At 43.7% G+C, this 19,034-nt stretch overlaps 1 protein-coding gene across 14 annotated transcripts in view; it reads left to right on the forward strand.

The window, feature by feature from the left end:
- kif1b (kinesin family member 1B) overlaps positions 1–19,034 on the forward strand; it is a 61,468-nt gene that overhangs the window by 38,773 nt on the left and 3,661 nt on the right. For 6 of the 14 annotated variants that reach the window (XM_086050955.1, XM_086050966.1, XM_086050991.1 and 3 more), the window contains 27 exons: positions 3,157–3,262; positions 4,466–4,614; positions 4,875–5,053; positions 5,135–5,275; positions 6,850–7,101; positions 8,215–8,333; positions 8,450–8,535; positions 8,772–8,901; positions 9,148–9,301; positions 9,541–9,631; positions 9,720–9,838; positions 9,949–10,004; positions 10,162–10,362; positions 11,680–11,788; positions 12,145–12,211; positions 12,358–12,442; positions 12,600–12,705; positions 12,974–13,000; positions 15,259–15,373; positions 15,464–15,597; positions 16,213–16,274; positions 16,379–16,524; positions 16,623–16,883; positions 17,664–17,735; positions 17,813–17,934; positions 18,072–18,224; positions 18,768–18,960. In XM_086050955.1, the coding sequence (XP_085907081.1) occupies positions 3,157–3,262; positions 4,466–4,614; positions 4,875–5,053; positions 5,135–5,275; positions 6,850–7,101; positions 8,215–8,333; positions 8,450–8,535; positions 8,772–8,901; positions 9,148–9,301; positions 9,541–9,631; positions 9,720–9,838; positions 9,949–10,004; positions 10,162–10,362; positions 11,680–11,788; positions 12,145–12,211; positions 12,358–12,442; positions 12,600–12,705; positions 12,974–13,000; positions 15,259–15,373; positions 15,464–15,597; positions 16,213–16,274; positions 16,379–16,524; positions 16,623–16,883; positions 17,664–17,735; positions 17,813–17,934; positions 18,072–18,224; positions 18,768–18,960 (3,435 nt within the window). The remainder of the gene's footprint in view (positions 1–3,156; positions 3,263–4,465; positions 4,615–4,874; positions 5,054–5,134; positions 5,276–6,849; positions 7,102–8,214; positions 8,334–8,449; positions 8,536–8,771; positions 8,902–9,147; positions 9,302–9,540; positions 9,632–9,719; positions 9,839–9,948; positions 10,005–10,161; positions 10,363–11,679; positions 11,789–12,144; positions 12,212–12,357; positions 12,443–12,599; positions 12,706–12,973; positions 13,001–15,258; positions 15,374–15,463; positions 15,598–16,212; positions 16,275–16,378; positions 16,525–16,622; positions 16,884–17,663; positions 17,736–17,812; positions 17,935–18,071; positions 18,225–18,767; positions 18,961–19,034) is intronic. The other 8 variants (XM_086051049.1, XM_086051058.1, XM_086051066.1 and 5 more) reach the window with 4 other exon arrangements.

Here is a 19,034-nt window from a genome sequence, read left to right on the forward strand (position 1 = left end):
GCCTTCATACCCCCAGCCCCACCTCCAACAGCCGTGCCACTACAATAGCACAATGTTTATCGATGCCGGCTTCAATACCTACCAGCAGTACCATCAGCCCGAACATGCCAGCCAGCCAATCAACTTTCAGGCACCTCCCCGCATCCGCAGGCAAATGTCTGCCCCCAATCTGAAAGCCAGCAGAGAGACGGCAGTTTAGAAATTAAACTGAAAGCTTTTTAGCAGGCAAAAACATTACAGATCACAACTGAGCATAAAAAGACTGTTGCTGGTTGATCCAAACAAAAGTGTATGTATTATAAAAGTGAAATTGCATCATTGGCATACTACGGTGTATTATGCTGTTTTATCACAATACCCATGCCATGCTCACTGTTCATTTTTCGGCCGGTGTGACAATTCATCAATCATCTTTTGATTTGCCAAATGTATCTTGGTTGATTTTCAGTGTTTACATATTTGTCTTTTACTTGCTTGCTTTTATTTTTTTAATCACTTTAGCCAACTCAGAATGAACACGCGGACGCGTTGCTGTCGCACACACGCTTTGCAAACAAAATGAATTTCTTCCCACCGACCGTATAACTAAGTATTAGGATTGGATGCAACCGTTTTACTCTGCTGTGGATGCCATTGGACCTCGGTTTGAATACGTGATGCATTTTTACTGTTTTAACATTGACAATGGAATAGCTTCATGCACTATTCTGCTGCGAGGCTGCCTATAAAAAGTGTTGAATGAAGGTAGACTTTAGAAACGTGGCCTTTTCATGTCTCATATACAGAAATTGTGTTTCACAGCTGTTATATTACGTAGCTCTAGTTCTATAGCCTTTGTATGCTGCTTGATTTCAATTCTATTGGGTGGATGTTGTCATAGTTCCCAAAGGCCTGCCTTAAAATGTTGGAGGGAAGACAATATTGAACACTTGTTGATGGTTCAAATGACAGGGCCTATAAGCAACCTTCTCTGAAAGCTATCCCACTCTTTTAACCAGTGCCTGTTTTATTAGCAGCAAGTCTGCCTATCAATGTATTTATGCCTTAAACCAGAACCTTTAGTTATTTTGTTTTAATACTATATGGCCTTAATATCCTTTAGGAAAAATCGGACACACTCTACAACGGGAGACTGACTAATCATGATTTTTACATTGTCTTATTTTTACTTATCTACGCTGTAATGGGAAACTGAATGATATAGCAAAAGCTCATGCAACACGTCATCTCCTTGACCTGCGCTGACTATCTTTTACATGCAACACCTTGAATGGCTCATAAATGTGTAATTATAGCTTGCTTATTTAATGTTTGCAATGGTGCACATGGCAGCCAGGTAAGCTGGAACTAAATCCATTATACAGTGTACTGTTCTTTTGAAATATACTGTACATGTATGTATGTGTCAAGTGTTACTTCAAAGCGTCTGGTGTACATCTGCTGTTTGAATCTTCATAATCAAAGTGCCTCATGGTGATCATGCACAAAACTGTTCAAGTATTTTGTGACAATGAACGTACCTATTGGAACCATATTGTTCACGGGGTTAAAAGAATATACTGTATTGACATCATGTGTTGTCAGAGGTTTATTACTGTAATAAATTGATGAGCTCCAAGCACATTCATTTCTTATAGTTGGGTGGTATGCTGCAATTTTTTACAGCCAAAAAGCACGGAATTACCTCCCCGCTGCCTCTTTTATTTCTAATGCGACAATAATGGTTGTCACAAGCAGGCATCAATTTTCTGCCCATGCAATTTAGGACGTCGGTTCAACATCATAGGCCTCAGTATAGTATGTACACCATGAGAACATCTTCGACACAGATGCCAGAAATGGTAAGAAAAGCCTTGATTCTTGAAAAAGACATTAAGGAAATGGGGAGTAGAGTTGATGACATCGGCTGCAATTCAACTGTTGCAACTGCTAAGCATCACCCGAATTTAGTTGCAACAAAACATGATCAACTGCAAATGCTTTAAAGAGAAGTCAACCCAAACATATAACATATTTTTTTCCAAGGATATGTTCTAGGCAAGCCCACTGGTTGAAACAAGGAATTCTGATAAATATTGCGCTTGAGTAATATGAGTTAATCAGCAAAATCCACCCATTGTTGGGTACTGACCAATCACAGTTCACCTGTTTTCTGAAGCTGAGCCATGATTGGTCAGTATCTGAGCTCTGAGACACTGTGATGTTATTTTCAGTCAACAGAAGTGACAAAATGGCTGAGATAGCTAAAAACCGGTAGATGAACTCTTATTCCACAAATGCAATATTTATCAGAATGCCTTTTTTTCAATTAGTGGGCCTGCATAGAACATAATCTGGAAAAAAATGTTTGCGTTGACTTCTCTTTAATTGCTGAACTGACCCTAGTAAGTCTAAGCGGTCTAGAAAATGGATTGCTGGCTGTTCTGTTCTGAATATCACCACATAATCACAACACAGTGCTCTTGGGGTTGCGATTAATGTTGAGTTATTTACAAATTCCATCATTACCTCTCCTAGTTCCTTTTATTTAGCAATCATTAAACTGTCTTGAAGTTATTAGGCTTGTCATGCCAAATTCTTAAGATAAACACGGTTTACCTCAGTGTATTAATCATGTGTCACAGAAAACACAGTCACATGCCACAATTTATTTCACCTCTTAATGTATAGCAGTATTATTATTATTGTTGTTATTATTATTATTGGAGGTGTAAAATACACCACTATATTGTTTTATCATGGAAGTGATTCATTGGCTGCATCTTTGGAAAAGTAATGTAATGTTGGACCATGCTAGAATTTGTAATTTGTTGGGAGGATGTCAGCAGGGTGGAGGTCAAATGCAAATGAAAAGGCTGCATTGTCTTCCCTCAAGACAATGAACAAAGACGATGAGGTCACCAGGACTGGAGGCAGTGTGCTTCTCATGATGACGATGATGATGGCGCCCCTCATTGGATTACAGTAGACTTGTGCTTCTACAGGACCTCACATCTTCTCCTCCAGACATTGTTGCCCCAACATGCAATGGTTTTAAAAAGCTAAATTGCTAATACGACATGTAGCTACAGTTATGACTGCTATATAAGCTCAACTGTTTATGCGGCTTATCCAAATTTGTCTGTGTGCTCTTTCCTCGTCACTGTGCTTGTCCAGGTGTATGAGAGCAAACTACAAGAACTTCAGAAACAGGTTGAGACTCGTTCTCTGGTTGCCGAAACGCCTGATGAAGAAGAGCTCGAGGAGGAAGAGGAAGAGGAAGGTTTGTATTGGGACCGTTGAGTCCTAAGCAGTTGTTGTTTTTTTATTCAATGTAACTCATAGATTATAGAATAAACCCTTTTATAAGGTAGTCCACATCCTAGCAGGTCTTGCAAATTCCATATTATCACTGAATTCACTTGGATTAATATCTACTTCAAATCACCTTTAACTTTTATATTCATGTATGTATTTGTACTGTGTCCGTCCGGTATGTAAACTTCTGAGCACAACTGTATACGAGTAGATGGTTTCAAATATGTTTTTACATTTTCATGATGGCTTAATTCCACTGGGCAGCATGGCGAGCTAGTCGATAGCTTGTCTGGTTCACAGTTTGGAGGTGTGGGTTTTCCCCGAGTACTCTGGCTTCCTTTCATATTCCAAAAACATGCGTTAGGTTAATTGAAGACTAAATTGTTCCTATGTGTGAGTGTGATGTTTTGTTTATTTCCAGCAGTGGTGTCCAAACTATGGCCATCTGCGGTTTGCCATCCATTTTTCACTGGCCCACGGCATATACTAAAAATGACATTTGACACGGCTCACAAGGCTAGTTTAAAAAAAAAAAAAAAAAGGGGTGGGTAGAGTGAGAAATGAGGGTGTCGAAAATTCAGATGCCACTACTATTAATAAATTGGTTCACATTCTTTACTGCTTTCTTAGATATGCAAAGATACAAATAAACTACTTTATTACTACTACTTTACGGCTAAAATAACACAATTTCTCTTCCAAATACTGACGAATAAAGACAATTCAATTTTAGAAGCAGGAACTCTTTCCTCCCTATTCTGCTGTGTCAAGGTCCAATTTATGAACATATCACATTAATCCTCCTCAAGTAGCCGTTTTAAAAATGGTCACCTTACTACAGTTTGGTCGTTTTGGTTCTGATTGTGGAGATGGGATTTGTCTACTGTTCTGTGCAAGGGTGTACCTAGTCTAGTGGGATACAGGGAAGTTGGCCACCCCCAAATCTTGAAAAATCCGTAAAAAAAATTTTTTTTTAAATGCCTTGGCTCCAACATACCTTAAGGTCGACAAGTGGTTTACAAAATGGATGCATAGGTGGATAGGCTGACCCCTGACTGCATCATAAAGGAATTGTTCTTGACACTGGTTTGAAGAAAAACTTTCCGCCAGATGTATTCTCTGGACTTCTTGGCACCCATGTTAATAAACGCATTGTGACCTGTCACAGTGCCGTGGACTCAGCACGAGTTCAACCTGGCTCAGTGGGCCTTCAGGAAGTGGAGGTTCCACCAGTTCACTTCGCTCCGCGACCAGTTGTGGGGGAATGCCGTCTACCTGAAGGAGGCCAACGCCATCAGTGTGGAACTGAAGAAGAAAGTAAGGAAACTGGCTGGACTTCACATTTCCCTCCTTTTAAAAAAGGATTCAAAGAGTAAAATGAATATGCTGTGTAAACCGTAGTTAACTGCCCTCCAATATGTCGTTCCCTTTGTACGCATGATACAAGTTATTTTCATATTTAGCTCCTGGTATAGCTGCCGTGGTACATTCCACTCTTGCAAAAGCAGTACGCCTCAGTCACGAAAGCCATTCCACTTTGCAACACGCACGTTTAAGATCTGTTTCCCATCTTACAGGTCCAGTTCCAGTTCGTTTTACTGACGGACACCTTGTACTCGCCCCTGCCCCCGGAGCTCTTACCACCAGAACCAGAAAAAGAGCGTGACTCTAGGCCTTTCCCTCGCACGGTGGTGGCCGTTGAGGTCCAAGACCTGAAGAATGGAGCCACACACTACTGGTCCCTTGAGAAACTCAAGTAATGACCATTGCACGCAGTGAACTGGCGTCAGTAAGTTCTACTTATAAATATATATTCTTTATCTTCTTCGTTATACAGGCAGCGTCTGGACCAGATGAGGGAGATGTATGACCGGGCAGGAGAAATGGCTTCCGCGCACCAGGAGGACTGTGGGGAAGGCACTCTGACAGGAAATGACCCCTTCTACGATCGCTTCCATTGGTTCAAGCTGGTGGGGAGGTATGTAAAAGTACAGGAAAGTACATACAGATTCCTTAAATATTCACCACTCATTCGATTTTTGTCACAATTGTTGACTTGAAATAAAGAGATGAGTTTTGTGTTTGTGGCCATTCATTTCACTGTCAGCTTTTGTGATCCCTTTATTTTAAATGTGTCCAATCATTTTCTTTCATCAAAGTTTTCAGTTGTGTTACAAAGTTATTTTTTTTGTTCCCCCAAATATGTAATTATATCCATATTTCACCATGTATGTTTATCGTTCTCACTAAAACTCATTGTATGCATTTATTTTCCATATTATTGTTTTGTTTGGTTTTTGGATCTTATGCCATTGTTCATGGTTTATTCATTTGACCCATGTCTTTCTTTATACATTGTCAATGTATTTACCTTTTCTGACGCTTGTTTTCCCTTGTCATTTTGGTGTAACCTACCTCATGTTAACCAGAGCTGGGCATTCCATCTATGTGACGGTCTATGTGCTGCCCGTCTATCCGTCACTGACGGACGACCATTTTGTTGACGAGTGACGGGTACAATTTTTAAATAGAGGGACTAAGCATAGTCGGAAGCCCCTTTATTTATTCCGGCATCCGTCTGTAGTCCGTCATTAGTCTACTGTATGTTTCGTGACGGTGCTTCGATTGCCACGGCGAGGAGGAATAGCAAATTGTAGTTGCCATTGGGACAGGTTTGAGTGACGGACCAGAGCTGTGAACAGTTTAGATGGTGCATGTTCAAATAATCGTCTATAGCGTGCCTGTATTGCCTCATTCTGACTTCAAGGCCACCGTCCGTCCCCGCACCCCACGCTGCAGGGCCATACCATCACAGGGGGGCGGGGGGTTGGGAGTGGGCGGTCTTCAACACCACAATCACTATAATTGAGACTTCCGTTTCTCATTGGCCGTGGCCGCGGCTTACATCTTCAGGGTCCTAAAAGGAGACACATTTAGGTGCCGGACATGGAGAATGGAGGCTCCCATGCAGTGAGTCAGACTTCCATGTAGTGAGTCTTTAGTTTCGTTTCAAATATCACTCAGCCGGGGGGTTGCTAATGAAAGTCGGAATCGCCGACGGAAGCCCGTTTAAAATTACAGGCGGACCGGCCTATACACAGGTACTGACTATGATGGACTGACGGACAACGGAACGGTACTACCCTCGCTGCTGACGGATGACGAATGCCGGACGCTCAATTTGTAGTAAAATGTTCAGCTCTGATGTTAACAATTTCAAAATATAGCGCTATGTGTCATTTTGTATACATAACTGAGAAGGGTTAGTCATCATTTCTTTTAACAAAAGTCATTATTTCTTTTGTGGTGCTGCTCTGCTTATAGTAGGAGGGGCAAGGGGCAAATATTGAATTTATTATTAGAATTAACGTCTAATACTTGTATGTGTGCTATTCATGTTGAATCATATTTCAGTCTGTGGAAAATATAAATGAATCATGAATCAACTCTCGGCTGTACCATTTGGCCGGAAAAGTTTCTTTCATTGTTTACTTGGTTTTGCTTGGTGCCAAGTTGCCAACTGCCAATGTTCCCGTACAACTCATCTCTCAGCTCCCCCATCTTCCACGGTTGCGTAAATGAGCATCTGACCGAACGCACGCCCTCGCCCACCTTCTCCACCACCGACTCTGAAATCACCGAGCTGGCGGACGAGCGCCAGAGCGAGATGTCTGACTTGATCGACGACGAGGCGTTCGTTGACGACACCAGCTCAGACGCCGGCACGGAGGAGGGCTCGGATATCTTCAGCGATGGCCAGGACCCCTTCTATGACCGCTCCCCCTGGTTCATCCTGGTGGGAAGGTTGGTGTCTGGAGGAGGCTTTTCCATGCGATGCTCATGCAGGCTAGCACAGCGCACAGGACCTCTTGCTGCTTTGGTTAGGTGGTATGTTGCTCAGATTTAGGTGAGGGAAGAATGCCATAGAATCAAAGTATGCCATTTCAGACAAACATTTTTAGAAGCTACACCAAAGCACACTCTGTGATCAATCTGTATTAATCATCTAAAGGAGCCTCCCCCATCCGCAATAGTTTCAGATGGCATTCATAGCAACTTGCCGAGATAAAATCTGTGTGGTCGAAATGAAATATGATTAGTCACTCCACTCCAGCCTGCTGTGCAAGACTTGCTTTTCATTGGAAGTAAAAAAGCCACTATCCTTTTCTCTTCCATCCCCCTCCTCCCACTGTGATGTGTCATTCCTTGCCACCATGGTAACACTGACTCTTAACTCCCATCTGTTGATGACGTTTGTCATTTTGTTTTATTAATCTCCTTAATCCTATTTCAGTTAAGGTTCTCATGTTTTATTTATTGTTTGTTTTAACATGTGTGTGTTTATGTTGTAGATATTAACTCAGTGTTTATTTTCAGTCATTTAAAAAGTTGTTGCTGTTTTTCATTTGTATTGTACAGTGGTGGAGAAAAAAAAAATGAACTGCTTTAGCTTAGCACAGTCTGTAACAGACACAGTGGGCCAATTTCAGAGCAGCCCGGACAATCTGCAGATTGATGTCATTGATTTGCCACTGGCCTTGAGAGTCTCTGGGAAGAGAAGGTGGTAGGGATAGTGTGGACCACCAGGGAAGCAGAACAACAAATCACGGTTGCCAAAACAAAATGTCAGCGTGTGTGAGAGGAACGTGGCACAATAAACCAGCTTTTTACAACCTTCCCTACTGTATCACCACTGTGTCATATTGTAATAGTAAATGGGTAGCGAAAGGGGCGCTAAGGCTTTTTGCCTTTTTTTTTTTTTTTTTTCTACATCGCTTTTACTCTAAGTATTGTAAAATAACAGTCTGTAGATAGTCATCTTTAAGAATTGTTAAGGTTGAAAAATGGTTGAATTAAATGCATTAACATGCAGCATTGCAGCAGATTTGACCTTTATTCTTTCATTTCCACTTGTAGAGCTTTTGTGTACCTGAGCAACCTGCTGTACCCCGTACCACTGGTTCATCGTGTTGCCATAGTAACAGAGAAAGGAGACGTGCGAGGTTTCCTGCGTGTTGGGGTTCAGGCCATAGCTGGTGAGCAATGAGAATCTCTAAAAAGCATGCTTGCATACTTGCGCTATACTCTGCTCGATTACATTGTGTATTGCAAAAGTCCCAAATATATCTAAGAGGATTTTGTGTCTCTCTAGCTGATGAGGAGGCCCCAGACTACGGGTCTGGAGTAAGACAATCGGGAACCGCCAAGATATCCTTTGATGATGACTACTTCAAAAAAGTAAGTCCAGAGTCAGAAAACCCTCGTACTCTTGGAAGACACATCTGTACTGAATGAGAGTCTACAGATGTGTTCAGAATAATAAGTGTGTAAACACCCTGATGATACCCAGACTGTGTTTTAAAATCATTAATTGGTGTTTATTTCTTAATGGCTTACTATCGATAAAAACGTAGTAGGAGTCGTAGCTATTTCTGCTAAACGTTAACCTCTCTTGTCTTTTTTTGTTCTGTCAGACTGATTTACCATCCACAGTTATGACCCACTCTGGTTTGTCCCTGGAAGAGCTGCGCATTGTGGAGGGCCAGGGTCAAAGTTCAGAGGTCATCACCCCCTCGGAGGAGCTCAACAGAATCAATGACATGGGTATGGCTGCCAGATCTTTACCCCTTGGCAGATGCTTCTGTTGAATGCAAAATAGGGCTTATGGAAAGGAGGCTCGTGTAGTCTGGGAATGTGTACAAAAGTGTTTTGAAGAACCAATACTACGCACGAGTCTGCGCTACAAATCATGAGCTCTGTGAAGTGGCTAAACATGAACTTTATTTCTTTGAGCTGACAATGTGTATGCAGATTCAAATTGCAATCTAGTCCAAACACCTCCTCTTTCAGACCTCAAGCTGGGAAACATCCCAGAGACCAAGCTGCCTTGTGGTGACAGTCTACCAGGCCAGTTGGAGATAGGAAGCACCTTCACCTTCCGCGTGACCGTGCTCCAGACCACTGGCGTCCCACCAGAGTATGCTGATATCTTCTGCCAGTTCAAGTGAGTCCTCAGTTTTAAGATAATGGAAAATTACTCATATGGTAGGAGCACCATATATAGGGTATATACCAGGTATATAGCACCTTTTATACTTCACAGAACAGGTACTAAAGGACAAATAAACCCTAGCGCCCGCCACAGTGTCTTATCCACAACGCCACTGGCCATCTCACACCTTCCATCTTATGTGCACAAGCGGTTATAGTTGTTGCACTGACATATCATTTGATTTTCTTAAGTTTCCTGCATCGTCATGATGAAGCTTTTTCCACCGAGCCCCTGAAAAACACTGGCAAAGGCGCCCCTCTGGGTTTCTATCATGTCCAAAATGTAAGTATATCCAGTGTTCGTGGTCATATTTAAACCAGTTAGCACCCACTCAGTTCTGACCGCTTCTCACCATTTACTTCCTGAGCAGATTTCAGTCGAGGTGACAGAGTCCTTCATTGAGTATATCAAGACCAAGCCAATCGTGTTCGAAGTGTTTGGCCACTACCAGCAGCACCCGCTGCATCTCCATGGCCAGGACCTCATCAGGTGCGTGACATGAAAGTAATGTCTTGGTTTCCGATCAGTTGTACCCAACTCAAAAGTGCTCTTCGAGTGTGTTTCTCTTGATTTAAAGTCCTTCCGGTGTGTTCCCACAGTCCGCCGACTCCATCCAGGAAATACTATCCTATTCCAATGCCGCTGTCTAAACCCGGTAAGGCTTTCACTTCCATGGCACCAGCATTGAAGCCCGTCACCGCCATTCTTGTTTGCCTTATCAGCATGCGTCTTCTTTCCTTCCACTTGTCTTTCGTTTCTCGCTTCCTTTGGATTTTCTTGCGCACTCATCACGTGATACATCGCGACCCCAGACCATACTCGTAAGATAGAGTTGCTGCGCTACCTGATGAGTGGCTATGTGAACGGCAAGGTGCTGGACACTCTGTCCGAGCACGCCAATGCCTTGGCCTCCTCCGCTGTGGCCAGTCTGGAGGACGAAGCTGACCAGCTGTCGCACTTCCCCTTCCTCTCAGTGCATGACGACCCCGTGTTTATTGTGCCCAGGCACCATGGTTGGTACAGCGGGCAGTGAAGTAGCTTACGTTCCAGGCCCTAGGTTCTTCTGTATGTGGTGATTAGACTAGCGCTGTGCTTTTCTCCAATTGTCACCGCGCAATGAGTCTCTGCAGTGGTGTGGTGTGTCATGTACCTTGCTGCAGGCCCGTTTAGTCCTCTCCCTCTCTCTAGTAAACACTCCCCTGTTGTTTACTAATGACCCCAGCTTCCAACCACAGTCCAGTTTGTTGCATTTGCTGTATCCTAAAGCTTAATGTAAGCCTTTACACGGTCAGATGCGGCACACCCGCTGCAGATAGGATGATCACCCCTCTGAAATGAAAGAAAGCGCATTCTCTGGTTGTTCGTTTTTAATCATGATTCTGTCAGCAGTGGAATAATCTTGCATTGAGCTCATCATAGCAAGTCTGATGGGGTTGTATATCAAAGACGTGTCCTCCTGTCTTTGTAGTTTTATTGCTTTAACCTTTAAATTCTAGCCGTGGGACTTAAGGGGCTACCGCACACTGAGCAACGCAGTGGAACACACACGCTGAACATTCACACAGTGCGCGGGGTCCTGCCACAACATTGAGTGGCCGAGTCTGAATCGCAATTGCACGATGTGGCGACCTCACAAATTTGAGCCAATCAAAATGCACAGAAGCTTTCACACAGGTAAAGGATCCATTTCTGAGTTCTAAGCGAGCAACGCAGTACAGATACATTATAATGTGGTTTACAATAATAATTAACAATATTTATGAAACTCATATGTACCTGTGGATAAAATAGCAATGCTTGTGGTAAAAATGTACACGAGCAGTGTACATACCGTATCAGTTCCATTCAAGTCAATGGGAGCGAGCCTCACCTTTCAGCATATCCCACTTTTTTGTCTTTATTCTCGCCCACGTCCTCTTTCTTTAGCAACCTGCGTCTTCCTTGACTGACACGCTATCTTTTCATAGATAAAAAAGTGATACAGTACTACATATTGTATAGGGAGCGTCAAAACACGATACAGCCTCACACAGTTCACGTTGCCGGGAGTCCGTATAGTGACTAGCCCAATGTGTGTGGGGGGGAGGGGTTGAGTGGCCAATTGTCATTTTTTGCGATGGTCGGGTTCTAGTCGTCTTCTTACGCATCGTGCAGTGTACGGCGTCCCTAAGGTAATGGCCCAGTATCTCTTTTGACAGCACATGTATTTTACATGTATCATTCCAACCTAAAAAGTCATTTGGCCAACTGTAGTTTCATTCTACCCTTACTTTTCCACAGTTTTTTTTTTTTTTTTTTACTGACCTAATGTTCATTTGTGTATGTATCAGTCCCAGCCACCAAGTTGAACACAATCACCAAGTCCAACCTGGGCCATTGTGTCAGCAAATACGACCTACTCGTCTGGTTTGAGATCAGCGAGTTGGAGCCCACAGGAGAGTGAGTTTCTGCACGCACGCTACACGCGCGCTATATTTTCACGTAGAGACTAATATCGCTAATTTGGTATGGTTTAAAAGGATACATTGAGACACGTTTTTAATTTAGAGGAAATCACAGTTTCCCCTGTGACTGTTAAGTATTATGCAGATGTGGATGAGCACTTAAGACGTCAATGCAGTGACACTGACACATATGTGCCCTCTTAAGGGCCAAAGTGGTATTACTGCTACTTCACATTATTATTTTATTAGTATTCAGACGTCACACTTTTAGTTTTGGGGTTAGCTGCATTTTTTTTATGTTGACCATCTATGATTTTTCTGAGTTCAGTATGACCTCTGACCTCTCTACAGGTACATTCCAGCTATAGTGGACCACAGCGGAGCGCAGCTTTGCCATGGCACATACCTGCTGCACCAGGTACCAGAGATGCGTTGGTCTTTCCGTTCAACTCTTCATTGTCTCATTGCACAGTTTCAGATGACATTAATTCAAATTTTCATAGAAATGATAGCGATTTTCAGTATTAGCTTCTGATCCTAAGATGCTGTCATGTTTTGTTGTAGGGAATCCAGCGGCGGATCACGGTGACTTTAATCCACGAGAAGGGTAGCGAGCTGCACTGGAAAGATGTTCGCGAGCTGGTCGTTGGTGAGTGAGCAGTGCGTCAGAGATTGATCGTTTTTCAATGCTCGGGCAAAAACAACCACTAATCTGATGCAGCATAACATAGTGCCCATACCAAATCCATCAGAGATTTTGAAAGAGTGGTGAATTTGAGCCACTGGGTCATTCCGTGTCCCACCAGGTCGCATTAGGAATAAGGCTGAAGTGGACGATGGCGCTGCTGATGCCGTCTTGTCCCTTAACATCATCTCTGCCAAGAACATCAAATCTTCCCACAACGCTAACAGGTAAATTCAATACAGAAAGCTTTGATCAAAAGTACCTACTCAAAGGTTGTTCTATTGTATCACATCTCAGGCTGGGATGTAATTCTGTATTCACAATACATTGTTGCAGTGTGTAAACAGTATGACTATGTTTGAATGTCTCCTATTGTATGTTTTGGAATCTCCGCATGACCATTGATTTGCTCTAGTGTTGCTTGACTCTTTGTGCTTCTCTTTTTTTCTTTGCATTCGTCCCTCCCACTGCTGCTGGACTCTTGATTGTGCTCAGGCTGTCTATTGATAAGGATATTGATAGGTACTAGTGACTGGAGAACATGAGGCTCCTTCTCTGAAAGAACTTTATGCTTCTCTTTAGTCCAATGGATGAATAGAATTCAGTTCCTAGATAGTCTGTGCTCTTGATTGTATGTTGGCTTTATTTGTAATAACTGTCCACTGAACAGGGGAACCATTATAATATACTCTGCCTGGCCAAAGAAAAAGTTCAAGTAACACACCCTGGCATCATTCACATACATTCATAGCGCTATTATTTTCAACATGTAAATCAATGTGTCTGTACAAAGAGTTACTTTCATTTCTGTCCAAAATCTACTATCAGGGTGAATGTGGGCTCTCCCAACCACAGGACAGAATCCTGTCATTACCCTCACTTAGCAAGCTGAAGTTGCTTTGCCTTGGCGGTGGCTTGTTTTTGGCCAGGCAAAGTATGCTCAAGTATAGGTGACCATGTGCAAATACAATCCTTTGTGATGTATTCATTTTTTTAGTTTGTCACTCTCACTTGGAAGCACACTTGCAGTGAGCTTGCAAATTATTTTGAGTCCTAATTCAAGGCCAGTGAGGCAGTTGCGTGTGTGTATCCACTGATAGATTACGAAACCTTTTCTGTTCTTTGATCGTTTTGGGGTAAAAACATTTGTGTACTTTCAGTCTGCAGCCTTAGCCTTATAAGCAAAGACGAGTAGAGCTAGACCAGCTGCTATCGTGTAGGACTGAGGATTTCTGACCCCTTCTGCCAATCATGACAAAATTGCTCATGTCGAAACAAAGACAGTTCATATGTGTTATCTAAGAAGACGTGTGTTTACAACTTAAATCATCTTGAAGTGGAAGTCAACCCAACCATATTGTTTTGTTGTTATATGTTCAATGCTGACCCACTAGTCTAAACATGACATTCTGATATTTCGTTTGTGGAATATGACAAATCCACCCATTTTTAGCTAGCTCTGGGGGCGGCCATTTTATCTTTTCTGTTGACTGAAAATGACATCACAGTTGCTCAGGGCTCAGGTAATGACCAATCACGACTCAGCTTCAGAAAACAGGTTTGCCGTGATTGGTCGTTACCTGAGCCCTGAGCAACTGTGATGTCATTTTCAGTCGACAGAAATTACAAAATGGCCGCCCCCTCAGATGGCTAAAAATTGGTGGATTTTGCTGCTTAACTCATATTCCATAAATGCAATATTAATCTGAATGCTGTGTTTCAACTAATGGGCCTGCTGGGAACTTATTCTTAACAAAAATATGTTTGGGTTGATTTTCTTTAAGTGACAATCACAACCTGCGAAAGGGGAAACTTTGTGGCCCTTTTATTTCAGACGAAAGGTGTACCATGTTAAGTTTAAATAAATACATTTCAGTTTTAAGTCTTCTTAGTAATTCACAGTGTCCCATCACTGGTGAGTAGAACATACCCGTAGGCTGCTCAAGCTAACTTGTGCCCACTGGCACCTTTTTTTTCTTAGGGCGATGTACATTAATCAGAGCAGGGACGCCCAAATCCGGTCTTCGAGAGCCCCTATCCAGCCTGTTTTACATGTTTCCCTCGTCCAATACACCTGATTCAAATGATCAGCTCATCAGCCAGCTTTGCAGGAGCCTGATAACGATCCTGTCATAAAACAGGCTGGATGGGGGCTCTCAAGGACCGGACTCGGGCACCCCTGAATCAGACCACGTTTGCGGTGTCTCGTGTTGCTCTCTCCCTCCCTCCCTCCTCCTCCGTGCGTAACCGCTCGTTGGGAAGGAGGTGAACAAAGTTAACAGAAGGCAATCGAATTGTTTACTCACCTCTGCAAGCAGCCAATCATATTGTGCCCTGCTTGGACGTCGCCTCAAAAAAGAAAAGAGGAGCATTAGCATTGACATCCAATATTAGCAGTTATTGAAACCTAGACTTTTTAAAAGCACGCTAAAAGTCAAACAGGTAATCAAGCCACGACTTGTGCCATCAGTAACTCAGAAAGCTTGCTGCACTTTCTCGCACTGTATTGCTCTGTCATGTTTTGTCGTCGAGTACTCAGCTCAGTGCGTTTCCTACATGATGTTGTGACTAGAGAAATGTGAGTTTCACTTCACTGTACAGTGTCAATGTCAAGTCCTGTTGGTGTCAACTCCCAATATGACACTCCCCATAGCTTCCTTTGACTTTTTTCTTTTCAAGCGTTAGCAACCTTACCCCACCACCTCTTTGTAAAGCACTGACTAAAGAAGGGCAGTTGTCCTCACATTTTGTGCTTATTGTTTTGTTTTTGGTTTCTGCAGGACCTTCTACCGCTTTGAGGCAGTGTGGGACAGCTCCCTGCACAACTCCCTCCTGCTAAACCGAGTTACTCCTTATGGAGAGAAGATCTACATGACCCTGTCGGCATATCTGGAGGTCTGCTGCCGCGCCTTTGTCTAGTATCACCATCAAACGATCTGCATATTTACCTCGTTTTCAAATGTGCCACACGTGTCCTCTTCGCAGCTTGACCATTGCATCCAGCCTGCTATTATCACCAAAGACATCTGCATGGTGTTTTACTCCCGAGATGCAAAGATCTCACCTCCCCGTTCCCTAAGGAACCTTTTCGGGAGTGGGTATTCTAAAACACCAGACTGGTAAGGCCGCTTTACTATTACTTAAATTAGTGCTTCTCAAACTGGGATCCAGCCCCCTAAATCACTGCTTTTACAATGAATAACCAGGCACCATGTCATTGGCAGTGTTGAAGCACGATTGACTCCGTGATTGCCTTCCCTTACCGGGCTCCCTTTTTGTCATTCAGAATGCAATATGAAAATGATTCCACTCCTGTTGTCTGTTTATTCGTGGTAATTGAAGTCTTAAGTCAAATAGATATAGTGACCAAATTGCTACCATAGCAACACGGACTTTGCTTTTGTAAACTAGCGCTGCTCGGTTTGCAGCCATTTTGTTAGCGGAAGCAGAGCACGTCAGCTAACAGCGATGGATGGATATTAAATTTAATTGCATTGAATTGGTTGGCTTTCAGTTAAACAGGTCCCAACTATTTAGGTTGAAATGTTTGAAAAAACAACATCCATGGTATTTGGGTGCACATGTTAGTTGCCATAAGAATTATAAGGGAGTTGGGTCTTTGGAAAAATATCTCCTGTATAAGGGGTCCCTCAACCGTAAAAGTTTGAGAACCACCAAAGGACTTGGTTACGTGACATTCAGACTCAAGACTTATCTGCCGTATTTATTCACAGCAATCGTGTTACTGGAATCTACGAGTTGAGTTTGTGCAAGATGTCCGATTCTGGAAGTCCAGGTGAACTTTCTCACATGATGAAATGTGAAGTACAAGCGTTGTGCATCAAGCTCGAGATCTGTCAAGGGAATGGTCTCACGGAGAGTGTCGGCCTTGTTTTGCAGGCATGCAGCGCCGGAGGAGGAAGGTCTTGGACACATCAGTGGCGTATGTGCGTGGCGAGGAGAACCTGGCGGGTTGGAGGCCCAGAGGAGACAGTCTCATCCTGGAGCACCAGTGGGAGCTGGACAAAATGGAGCAGCTGCATGAGGTACTGCGCAACTCCAATGTACCGGCAAGCTGAGGAAATACATAGTGTATGTTGTGAGGGCGTTTGAATCACACTCGTTTCTGCTTTAACTCGTCTAGGTGGAGAAGACCCGCCACCTCCTCCTATTGAGAGACAAACTGGGAGAATCGGCTCCCGTGGGATCGGCGCCGAGCACCAAGTCCCTAAGCGAGTTGCTGTCTCCAAGCATGAGCTCGGGCACCTTGTCCACCTCCACTTCCATCTCCTCGCAGATCTCCAGTACCACCTTTGAGAGCGCCATCACGCCCAGCGAGAGCAGCGGCTACGACTCCGCTGACATCGAGAGCCTGGTGGATCGTGAGAAGGAGCTGGCCACTAAGGTGACAGAAAAGGGAAAGTGGGGGATATTTGTTATGAGCAGGTTGACAATAGCATTTTCGTGCATCATTTTTTGACACCAGAATGGCACCATTTTGATGCTTTGGATTTTCTATAATGTCATTTTTATTCCAATAAATGTTACATTCCTTCTAATTCTCCTAAAAATGACCTTAAAGTCGAAACAATCCAAAGTAATGCTACCCTGATGAAACTTGTTGAGAAATATGAGGGAGTCCTTTTATGTAAGGTTCTGAATTTAAGGGCTAATTTTGCCAGCACAGGGACCCTCAGTCCACTAGTCTGGTTTGTAGGTTTAAAAGTGTTCCATTTACAGCAAACTTTGTTTTTAGCGGTGTATGTTATGAACAGCAAATACGAGTGTTTGTGCACAGCCCGAATCATGTTTTCTCGGCATACTAACCACTCTGACACCATCATGTCATTAAGGATTGAACCCACCTCTTGTGGTCCGAAGGAATGAGAGGTATTACATTTTTTGGCCTTTATAGAAAGTACCTGCAGATGCAGTCTGTCAAAACAACAGCAAAGTAGTTAGGCCTGAATTTATGGCACGTTCTGCTGATTCTTGTCAAGTAGTAAATCCATTAGGCCTCCATTACTTCAAGTTCTACAAAAAAAAGGACAGATTCCACATGATCAATACATGTGAACTATGAAAAATCAATCATGCCCCTTCCAAGCGTGTTCCAAGGCTAGCAGCTGTCTCCCTCTGTTCCTACGCTGTGACCTGATGATGAATCTTTTTCTTTCCCGTGTAGTGCCTCCGCCTCCTGACTCACACATTCAACAGCGAATACAACCAGTTGGTGAACAGCATCAGCGACTGCAAGGTGAGACGAAGTGATGACGTCACGAGACCGAGGTCACACTGCATACGCTGTCTTCAATGTCCGATCTCTCCCGTCAGCTCTCTGACATCTCTCCGATGGGACGTGACCTGTCGGTGACCAGCTTCAGCAGCGCCACGCTCACCCCCTCCTCCACCTGCCCTTCTCTCTCAGACTCCCGCTGTGGCTCTGTAGAACAGAAGTAAATCTGTCATTCGGTCGGCAGCCAAGCTGACCTTGGCCTCTGCTTTTTCGAATCATTTGAATAACCTGCATTAGAGTCAGGGTCATCTTTGCATCTTGCTAGCCTTTTTTTTAACTGGTGTACTCCTCCCCAAGGACGCCAGAGAACTGTTCCCGTGCGTCCAGCCCATCCTGCTCCGATTATGAAAACTTTCCCATGGTTCCCACCCTGGAGGCATCCTACCTCGCACGTGCGGGAAAGAACGAATTCCTCAACTTGGTGCCTGATATTGAAGAAATGAGACCGGGGTGAGAGTTCCTGCGTGCCCCTGACTAAATATGAAATGTTGATGTGAAGTGATAAATCCACAGCTGGGAATCGCCTAACCGCCACAAAGTTACCGTCGGCAACACCCCCACGTCGGCGATTGCCAATCAGCGCAGAGAACTTAACACGCAGGCCCCCGCACAAGCAGACACGCCTCCAACTAAAGACAAATATCAAATAAAAACAACAGACACATACAATATGGTGATCAGTGAAATAAAAACAAGATGGGGAACATGTCATTGCATCTGTGGGACCGAAAGGAATACAACGCTGTTTTATTTTTTTTTCTTTATTTAGCTGCATGTCAGTAGCGCACCACCTGCATGTGACGTGGTACCGGTTAAGTCCGTTCTCGACGCCGTTTGGCTGACTCGGACCGACTGGGACCACGCGGGTCGGCTAAATAAGCGGACGGGAACTTTGCGACGGTTAGGCGATGCCCAGCTCTGGATAAATCGTCGATCCGTGAATCAGTCGTGCACAAAATCGGACCTTTAACTTGTACTTTCGCTCCCTATTAGATCTGTCGTGTCCAAGAAGGGTTTCCTAAGCTTCATGGAGCCACGCTCCAACTCGTGGGTGAAGCACTTTGTGGTCGTGCGCCGGCCCTATGTCTTCATCTACAACAACGACAAGGACCCCGTGGAGCGGGGGGTCCTTAACCTTTCCACAGCGCAAGTGGAATACAGTGAAGACCAGCAGGCCATGCTCAAGGTACGCCATTCGTGAGGAAACACGAGAGCAGTGGCCCTCAAACTTTTTCCGGCAAGTCCAATCTCCAAAAACTA

The sequence above is a fragment of the Filicampus tigris genome, chromosome 1, assembly GCF_054856515.1.
Source record: "Filicampus tigris isolate MCC_2025a chromosome 1, RoL_Ftig_1.0, whole genome shotgun sequence".
In the NCBI taxonomy this organism is placed as follows: Eukaryota; Metazoa; Chordata; class Actinopteri; order Syngnathiformes; family Syngnathidae; genus Filicampus; species Filicampus tigris.